This window comes from Arvicanthis niloticus, chromosome 1 (assembly GCF_011762505.2).
Source record: "Arvicanthis niloticus isolate mArvNil1 chromosome 1, mArvNil1.pat.X, whole genome shotgun sequence".
NCBI lineage: Eukaryota > Metazoa > Chordata > Mammalia > Rodentia > Muridae > Arvicanthis > Arvicanthis niloticus.
The window spans coordinates 164,515,395-164,525,110 of NC_047658.1; the positions used below are offsets into that span (position 1 = coordinate 164,515,395).

General features: G+C 44.1%; 1 protein-coding gene and 1 long non-coding RNA gene across 2 annotated transcripts in view; one reads left to right on the forward strand and one right to left on the reverse strand.

The window, feature by feature from the left end:
- Ccdc172 (coiled-coil domain containing 172) overlaps window positions 1–6,117 on the forward strand; it is a 50,957-nt gene extending 44,840 nt beyond the window's left edge. Inside the window, exon 8 of the mRNA XM_034490109.2 lies at window positions 433–6,117. Coding sequence (XP_034346000.1) covers window positions 433–519 — 87 coding nt within the window. The 3' untranslated portion in view covers window positions 520–6,117. The remainder of the gene's footprint in view (window positions 1–432) is intronic.
- LOC143439463 (uncharacterized) lies at window positions 2,376–9,435 on the reverse strand. The gene is made up of 5 exons (XR_013107690.1): window positions 9,179–9,435; window positions 8,698–8,949; window positions 5,792–5,847; window positions 5,398–5,455; window positions 2,376–4,793 (listed from the first exon to the last, which is right to left on the reverse strand). It is a non-coding gene; the product is annotated as an uncharacterized LOC143439463 (long non-coding RNA).
- Window positions 9,436–9,716: the final 281 nt, after the last annotated feature.

Consider the following 9,716-nt stretch of genomic DNA (forward strand, 5'->3'; position numbering starts at 1 on the left):
AATTATGTTTTGATTCATATTATCTACAAGAACTTTGGAAAACCTGAGTCAGAAATCCTCAGAATTATTGCTGTGTTAAATTTAGGTAATGTGATCTGATCTCTTTAAGAAATGAGTTTGGGTTGGCTGTGCAGCTGGGTAGTTGTACACTCACCAAGCATGTCCGAGACCCTGGGCTGAGAAGCAGCACATCAGAGTGCATGTGCACATCAGAGTGCACTGTCCCTTACAGACATGTGTCCCTTACAGATGTGTGTGCACATCAGAGTGTGCTATCCCTTATAGAGGTGTGCACATCAGAGCGCACTGTCCCTTACAGACATGTGTGCACATCAGAGTGTGCTGTCCCTTACAGATGTGTGTCCCTTACAGATGTGTGCACATCAGAACGAGCTGTCCCTTACAGATGTGTGCTGCATGTTTACTTTTCAGACACTGGCACCAAAGGATCCCCAGGACAACAACTCCTCAAGCCGAAGAGCCATCCAACTTGAGCATCATGGAACCAAACATGAGTGAGGCCTGGAGAGCAGATCTCCACATGGACGTGAGGAGAGCTGGAGAGCACTGACTCTGTTGTGGACATACATGAGAAGTTTTATCTTGTTTCTTAAGGGGTCCTTATGCAGTTTCTAAAGGGAAAGAAAGAAGATACTAAACTCCAGGCTTCTTAAGGTGGTCTGTCCTTTCTGATCTGTCTGTCTCATTTTTTATTGTAGCTTACCCTAGGTCTTGTCAAACATACACAAAAAGAAATGTTCAGGTTATTGATTCAATTTTGTTGGTGCCATTTCTGCCAGCGAAGAGTGCTTACTTTTGATTTTTATTCTTTTTTTCTTTTTCCAATCATAAAATGTCTGTCAACAGTGATCATTTGAGGCCTTTCATTCCTGTGTGAGTCTACAGAGCTTTAAAGTCTGAGGTATTTGCAGACATTCACCACTGGTTCCTTAGGTCTGTGGCTATTACATAATGTTCATAAGTTGAGTGAATCTATGTGCACACTCCTGTCCACTCACACCCTCTGTAGAGTGAAACTCTGGGATAGCCTCGAGATGCCCTGCTGTGCTGTTCCCACACAGTGGGACTTGTGCAGAATCGACTGCCACTTACATGACTGTCATCTGCTTGCCTGTCCTGTGGAACTGTAGGTGGAATATTCAGTGACAGGAGTAGAAACACTGTGAGAAGGACTGGGAGAAGGACTGAGACTTGCTGTTTTCACATTTAAAATGAAATAAATAACTCAAGATTTAAGCCACTGTTCACATAGTCAAAGGTATGGCACTATGCCCGTGTGACTGGGACTGTGTCCCCAGGACAGGTTCTGTGAAGCCAAGGACCAGCAGCCATCAGCAGCCATGGGTTAGTATGCCCGTGTGACTGGGACTGTGTCCCCAGGGCTGGTTCTGTGAAGCCGAGGACCAGCAGCCAGCAGCCGCCGTGGGGTAAAGCCGAGTGGCCCCACTGGCATAGGCCTTCTCCAATTGCTTTCTTCTCCTTTTACCTATTTGTAAGTCATAAACGTCTTGGAAGGAAACTTAACTGAAATTGTGTGCATATAAATATGTCTCAGACTGAATTTCACTACTCTGGAAGTGAGATGATGACTACAGAGAGAGGCAGTTTGTGATCAAGTGAGTATTCATTAAGTAAATTCGTTAAATTGGTTGTGCGTTTAGTCATGAGCAAAGTGCCACTAACCCATGTGATTCCACCGCTGTACGTGCCTGGCCTGCCATGCTGCCATGGGTCTTTAATGTCACCCTACTTCTTTCAAGAAGCAATTTCTAATTTTTACCTCTCTACTGGACACTATTAGAATGTATAGCTTGTTGCATGTTCTCCTGTTGATTGAGGGAGCCACTTGGCTAGAGAAAAAATAGCAACAAGGTCATAGGCTGTGGCGCATGCATAGTGGGGATTCCTGCCTCTTCTCAGACCTTAGTGGTGAAAGGCAGGAGATGCAAAGAGAAGAAAGAGCTTTACGGTCGTGCAGCCAAACATGGCTGCCGCCTCCTCGTTTTGTTCAGAACACATTTTCCTTGGTAAAAGAAACAAAGATTAAAGGGCATTTGCCTGCCTGCTAAAACAAGGATGAGATTTTAAAAGCCTAAAAGAAGGTTGAGGTCATTGTAGTATAATCAGTTAGGACCAGGAAGCAGAGTGAAGCGGGGGTTCTCACTGTGGGTGGGAGCTCTGCTGTGAACGACAGCATGCTCGGTGCTTGCAGACGGACAGACAGCACACTCTGGCCAAGCCCCCTTCTCAGCTTTGGCCAAGGACAAAGTCCCTTTCTATTTTGCACCCATCAATAACTATGTCACACTATGATGAATACATCATTTATTTGCAGTCCAGAAACAAGTAGCAGTTCAGGGACATGATGAGCAATGAAGGAAACTTAGGCGTGGGTATGGCAGGCTGGGGTGCTCTGTAGCAAATGTCTGCTACAAAGCTTGGACTGTGGGTCTGCTCGGCATCCTAGTGAGCCTCAGCACCTGGAGCTGCTCTGTTTACCCTGGGCCTCCAGGTTTGCTTGTTCTGCCTCTCTCCAGTCTTTGCCATTTGAAAAAAATGTAAGTTTGGCTCTCAGAATCCAGTTCAGAACATTTTCAGTCAAGGGGATTTTTTTAGGATATGAACTAAAAGTGAAAAATATTTCATGTCATTAGCCTGGAGCAGGGATTAAGTCTTAGAGGTTTCTGCTCTTGTTATCTTAATACAACAGATTTTTGTTTTGTTTTATTTTATTTTAATGTAAGAATGGAGCACAGTTATCTCTGGAAATGCTTGACGTAGGAATGCATAGTTATCTGATTTTGTGCTTTGTGGATATCGAATTTTAAAGTTAAATGGTTTGTTTGTTTTGTTTTGGCTCCGTCTAAGAGTCAAAGAATCATACTGGGGACTCAGCTTCATTTTCTTTAGTTCACTGCAGATATGAAATAAATAATGCACAACTGAGTAATAACCCATGAAGGCTATTGTATCAGGCCCCTCCTCCATGCAGGAGAAGCCCGATTCACTGTTTCTGTTGGTGGAGGCGCAGGTTTATTAAACACAAGGACGACCTGCACACAGTAGAGCGCGCCTTTTTTGACTGGAGGAGGCAGGAGAGCACACCAGAGACAGGCCGGTGGGGCGTTCCCAGTGCTGCTGTGGAAAGTACCGAGCTGTCTGTCGGAATTGAGTGCTTATATTTAAACAACTGCTTCTGATACATAGCAAGTTTGTCTTTTAAAAGTCTGTATAAAATCAACACCACCAGGATTCAGACGTCGGGGAAAATAAGAGGAAGTGAAATGTGAAATTAATAGCAATGAGTGACATAGGAGCTGTTCTGAGGCCCTGAAGCAGGAGAAATGCTTTTGTTTTTCTCTGTACAGTCAGAACTCCACGCCTCTCACAATTCTAAGTTCATTATTTTCATACTTGTAATAAATTGCCATCCTAATTAGTTGGTAAATAAAATCTTGTTAAAATAAAATCCTCTTAATCTCCATCTAATAGATGCAAATACAACACTAATGAATACTTCTGGATTCAGCCTGGCGGTTACTAAAGCCACCATTACATTGTCATTGGAATGGTTTCTGTGGGTGTTGAATAAGAAGTCCCTACTGTGTGAGTTGGGGGGTGGGGCACACGGCCAGTGTTGTAGAAGTTGTAAATCCAGTGCCCGTCAAAGTTTGCAGAACACGGAGACTGTATTCCTAAGAACATCTTTAACCAGTGGCATCGGAGCATGCTTTTGAGTGCCTCGGTACACAGCAAGCAAGTACTGCAGCTTTACAGGCAGGGTTGAGGTTTGAGTTGGTGGTCTCATTAGTGTGAGGTCACAGAGAGCTATAAGTTTTTACACTTTATTTACACTTCAGTTGCTCAGATTCCAGTGATAACATACCTCAAAGATTTTAAAATTTTGCTTGGAATTGAAAATCTACCCAACAGCTATTGTCAGAGAAGCTTGAACAGTTACTTAAACCAGCCTCTAATTCTAGAAATCACAGAATTAGTCATGATCAGCAAATGGGTATTTCAGCTAGCTGAAAATATCTTCTTATTGCCCTCAGTACAGAACAGGCTGGAATGTTGCTGGAAACTGACTTGAGAATCTCTTGAAAACAATACTCATCCATCCTCCTTGGTTAGACTTTTTACAGACGTGTGTGTGCGTGTGCGTGCGCGTGCGCGTGCGCGTGCGTGTGTTAGCATTAACTTGTGGTCATTGATAAGTACTAAGGATGGCAATGGTGGTAAGAGGTTCTCATCCTTGACAGTCCGCTAAGGTGGGCAGGAGTGCAGACTGAGACACGTTCCAGAAGGACAGCATACAAAAGAATCAGCTGACTTAACTGAAGCGTTCTTGCTCAGTCCAGCTTCCCCACTTACAGTCTCTCTCCATCTTGCATCAGCTGCCGAGATCTTGGCTCCAGGCCTGCCCCTCTCCTCATCGGCTGCCCATCCTGGCTCCAGACTGGCCCCTCTCCTCTTACATACTCCTCTTCAGCTTCACGGGCTTGCTCTGTATTCTCCGAATTGGACCAACCTGTTCTGACCTTGGGGACGCCTCATGAGCTGTTCTGCGCTTGGAAGGCTTCCCATCACCCATCCCTGTTTGGCACCTGCTTCTGTCAGTCAAGTGTCAGATGAAATGACATCCTCAGAGATGGCTTCCTTCAGACAGTCTTAGGTTGTTGTACACTTGCTGTGACTGATCAGGAATCGCCTGCTGTAGATGCCTGTGCTCGGTTCTGGGAAGATGGTAGACCATAGGTGGTGAAGCCTTTCTGGAGAAAGTAGGTACGTGGGAGATGAATGTGAAGTTTAAACTTTATTCCTGTCTCTTTTCTCCCTCCTTCTGCCCTGATGTTTAGCTGAACCTCAGACCCAAAGTGATGGACCCATCCATGAACTGCAGAAACTGCATGCCAAAATGAAGGGCCTCCTGTTTGTAGCCTCTGAAGCTGTAACACAACTCCTCCACTTAACTCCCATCCTTTGAGTCCAATCTTAATGTCTTTCTCATTTTTCTTTTCTGTTATTATCACTAAACTCTAAGTTTTAGGAGGGCCACTATCTTGTACTCCATTCTTCTCTCAGGACACAGCAGTCTCTGTCTGGCATATAGGGAATATTCAAACCTATGTGCTAAAATGTGGTTTGAATTGGTTTTTTATTTCATCCACATATATTAATATAAATTGATTCTCTAGTTAATCCGACTCCATTCATTGATGATTTTCTGGGTTGAATCACCCTATCTTCTTCTCATTAATTCTGAACCAGTTTACTCACTGGAAAACAGGTAGTGATGATCCTTGCTAATTCCAGAGCCTCTCTGTGTAGAACAGACTATAAAATGAACTAGGAAAGAATAATGATCCCACATACCATCATGGAGGAAGTCTGTAAGCCTCTCAGTGGTCACGTTCAGCTCTCCATTATCAAGCTGTTGATTGACAGATAATAGTTATGAACACCGGCTTTTCACCAGCTGCTAGACTAGAAACTGAACATGGCATGCTGCTCGCGAGCTATGAAAGTGCACTTGAGTCCCTTAAAAGCATTGTTTCTCTGTGGTAATAGGAAATTTCAAAATGTATTTGCTTCTGTGGGTTGGTTCAGTCTTTCTGATCTGCAATCCAGTTTAAACAATTGTGTTAGCACCATATTTAGAAAAATATATGAGCGCCACCTGCTGGATTTCTCTAGTATCACATTAAGCAGGATGGTTTAACAAAATTGGTGGGATTGGTTTGGGGGCTCAAGTTTGGGCAAGACAAACCTTGTAAAAGACTGGTTCAGGAGGGAATGATGGTTTCTGCCTGTGATCCTGCCTTTCTGCAGGTGGGGCAACAGGAGAAGGAGTTCAAGGTTAGCCAGGGCGACAGTGAAAAGCCCCACCTCAAACAAAACAACCTTTTGTTCTTTACTTTCCACTACAATTTTTTCCAAGTATAAATTTTGTATCTCTGTGTAGTTTATATTTTCTCAACATTACATGATTTTTCAATATGTCTAACAATATTTTTAAAATTAGTTCAGTATACTTTTTTCCACCTTTGCTAACCTCAAAGGAGCTTAATTAATAAATGTTAAGCACTTTTAGCCAACAACATTCTCTTATTTGGTGTTTGTTATTCGTTCTCAAACATTTATTCATGAATTTTTGACTCATCAAGTACAGTTACTCTATGAAGTGTCTGTCGTGGCTGTGGCATGTCCCTGTCGATACAGATGACTGTATCTGGACAGTGCTGAGCTCAATGGTGGACACCCGTCATGGGTTGGGGAGGAAGTGTCGTCTTCCACTGCTATTGTTGGAGCTCTCCGTGAGTGGTGGTGCTCTGGGGGTTGTGGGGACTTCAGGAGGTGGGATGAAGCTGGCAGCCGTCAGTCACTAGAGATACTTGCCATTTTCACTTGTTTTCTGCTTCTGTGATAAAACCCTGGCTGAGGCCATTGGGGGAAGGAAGGGTCCACCTGGCTTACAGCCAAGTCAAGAAGATCCAGGACCCTTGGGAAGCCAACCTGCTGGTTCACATGTTGGCTGCTTTTATTTAAGAGATAAAGGTAAGGTTATATAAGGACTTTGTACCTCAGAAAGATTTTTCTGTCATGTAAATTTCCTTGTCCAGAAATCTGTCTCGTGACTTACTCTGGATCTATAATACTCAATATACTTTTTCTTACACGGATTTATGGAACTGTTAAATGTATTCTAATAGCACTTAATAAGCATTTGTTGAAGTTTTCTGGTAGGTGCTGTATGAGTTTCTAAGTGGTGCAGCCTATAAGAAACTTAAAATCAAATAAGATATATTACATTATAAAATCAGTTTGGGCTTTTGAGTTCAGAGCCAATATATTCATCTGCATTCACTTTATCTAATTCAAATTGATCTTGTGGTGCCAGCCACTGAGGCAACCTCAGCCCTGCTCTGACTCTGCCTTTGCTCTCTGGCCTTGGCCTGTAACTCCTGTGAGTTCATTTTCTAATGGTAACAAAAGAATAAGACAATTTTCATTTTGTTGGGTTATGTAGATTTCCTGCAACACTGTCTATAAAGGTTGCTACATAATCCTGATGGTCTATGCTCAGTTATTAATCATCTTTGTTTAGTTGTTGTTCAGCAGAGAATAGCATGGGATACTGTGGTTGAGATAACAGGCTGTGGGAATTTTCTTTTAAGACAGGTCTCCCTGTGTGGTTCTGGCTGGCCTGCCTCTGCATCCTGAGTGCTGGGATCAGAGTGTGCACCACCATACCCAGCCTGGTCCTGACATTCTTTACAAATGATTGCTGTTTACTCACTGATTGCTGTTTCTTATTTTGAGTCACCAAATTTTCAGACGTGTGGTTTGTATCTCAGACCCATGGCTGAGGAAGGTTAAAACTGAACAGACTTCCCCATGTAGATGTAATTGGTGTCTTTCCCCAAGCCTGAAATCACAGAACTGACAGCTTAGGAGTGCTGAAATCCAGACACCCAGTTAGCAGCCAGGCATGGACCCGCACCCTGCAACCTGAGTGCTAGAACAGGGGACAGACAAGAAAGACAGCCAGGCCTCACTGGTCAACCGGCCTAGTTGAAAAACGTTAAATCCTATGTTCAGTGAGAGACCCCACCTCAAGGACATGGACCTGGAAAGGACACCAGACATCCTCCTCTGGCCTCCATACAACATGGGTGTGGTCACCTACACCCTCTTTCCTCCTCCCTCCTCCTTCCTCCCTCCTCCCTCCTCCCTCCTCCTTTCTCCCACACACAAGCACTGAATCCCAAGATCCCACCCTCCATCTTAGTTGGAAACGAATTCTTGCAACCCTGGGAGGCGATTTTACTTTACTTTGTTTGTTTAATTGTATTGATGGTGTGAGTTTACATTCCAGGGCTTACATATGGAAGTCAGAGGACACCTTTCAGACTGGCTCTGTGCCTCCACCATAGGGAGCAGAAACCAAACTCAGGTCCTCAGGCTGCAAGGCAAGCACCTTTCCTGTTAGCTGCCATGCTGACTCTCATCTACTTGGAGAATGTGTGCTGAGGCCTGGGTGCCCTGTAGGAGACAGATGAAGATCTGTGTATTAGTGGCATCACTGTCCTTTAGAACTTGTTAAAAGCATTAAGAACATTTGGGTGACTGTGATATGTGTGAGATGGAGAACCACCACTCCAAGCAAAAGATGTCAATCTTCTTATCCAGTGAATCTTGCCAGCCCTAAAGAAAAGGCCAACTAGAAGATTTCAGTACAACAGTGCAGCCAAAAGACAGTGTACCCCTGGGTCAGAGTCATTCACATCCCCAGGATAAAACAGTGAGGTCTTTGCAGCCTCCTTTTAAATTAAGGAGTTGGCATTTACAGGCTAGACCTACACAAAACCAGCCTGAGAGGACAGCCATTTGTAGGACAACGCAATAAGACATTTGCTGGACAGCAGTAGAGCTTACCCTGGTGACAAAGGGTACAGGAGAGCTGTCCTCAAGGTCATGAGGGTGAGAGAGCCGGCCCCACCATTTATCTGCCCTGTGGTGTTATGGACAAGAGAGAGATTCCCTCCCCACTCTCCTCACCCCTTGCTACCTATAGCAGGCAGGACCCATGCCCTGCATGCATTCACACATGCAGACAAAACACTCATATGCAGATATAAATGTAAACAATTTAAAACACATTTTAAAATTTACCATCACAAGGGGCTGGTCCAGATATCATTCAGCTGTAAGAATGAAGCATGACGTTTGGGTTCTTACGTATGAGGTGATCAGCAAGAGCCACTTCTCATCCCAGAGCTGCAGCTACACTCAGCCTCCAGAACCACCAGGAATGTCGCTTATAGGAGAAAGGTTGCTCAAAAATGAGACTGTCGACAGAGAAGCTCATGTGGATGCATAATTGGGCCTTTGCAGACAGGCCACAGCACAGAGAGATGAGCCCTGCTGAGAAGACAGGATGCAGTAGACGTGGATCTGAAGGCATAGCAGAGGCTGTGCGATCAGGTGAGTTAAGATTCTGCCCTAGTGTGTGATATTCAAATACCACACAGATTGCACTAATTTTTGACTATAAATAAAGGACATAAGTTGTTTTCTGGTGGTTGTTAAGGATGGCATCATTTGGCTTAATGATTCTAATAGATTAAACTTGATAATAGATAGTGTTGCTTACCGATTCTTCCCCCATTCAGTTCTGAATAAAATTCAGAGCCTTCCTTGAATTGGACAAAGCATTCGCTTACAGTGTACTGTGGTTCCATGGCCATTTCTGAGATGAAGGAGCTGTCCTCATCAGTTTTCTGTCACTGTAACAAATACCCAGGAAACCAGATCTGCAGGTAGGAGATTTTAATTCAGGATTGCATCAGAGAAGTCTTTAACCACCTGTCCTTGGAAGCAGCTCACCCTTCATGAAGCAAAGGTGTAGCAGGCGCCAGCCGGCCTTGTACTCACTGTGTTCTGTTACCTTGGTGAGAAATACTCTGTGCTGCCATGTGAACCTCGGCCACAATGTAAAGCATTGAGTGGACTGTCTTCCACTGTTTTCCTGGATGCCTCCTAATGAGTTCTTACCTGTCAACCTTCACCTTGCCTTGAAGGTCACTTCCTACTTCCCTTTACCTGCAAGCTCTCTCACCTAAGTTTTAACAAAAGCAATTTGCTCAATTGTTCAACAACTATCAAGCACTTACTGCTAGGCTGGTTTTCCC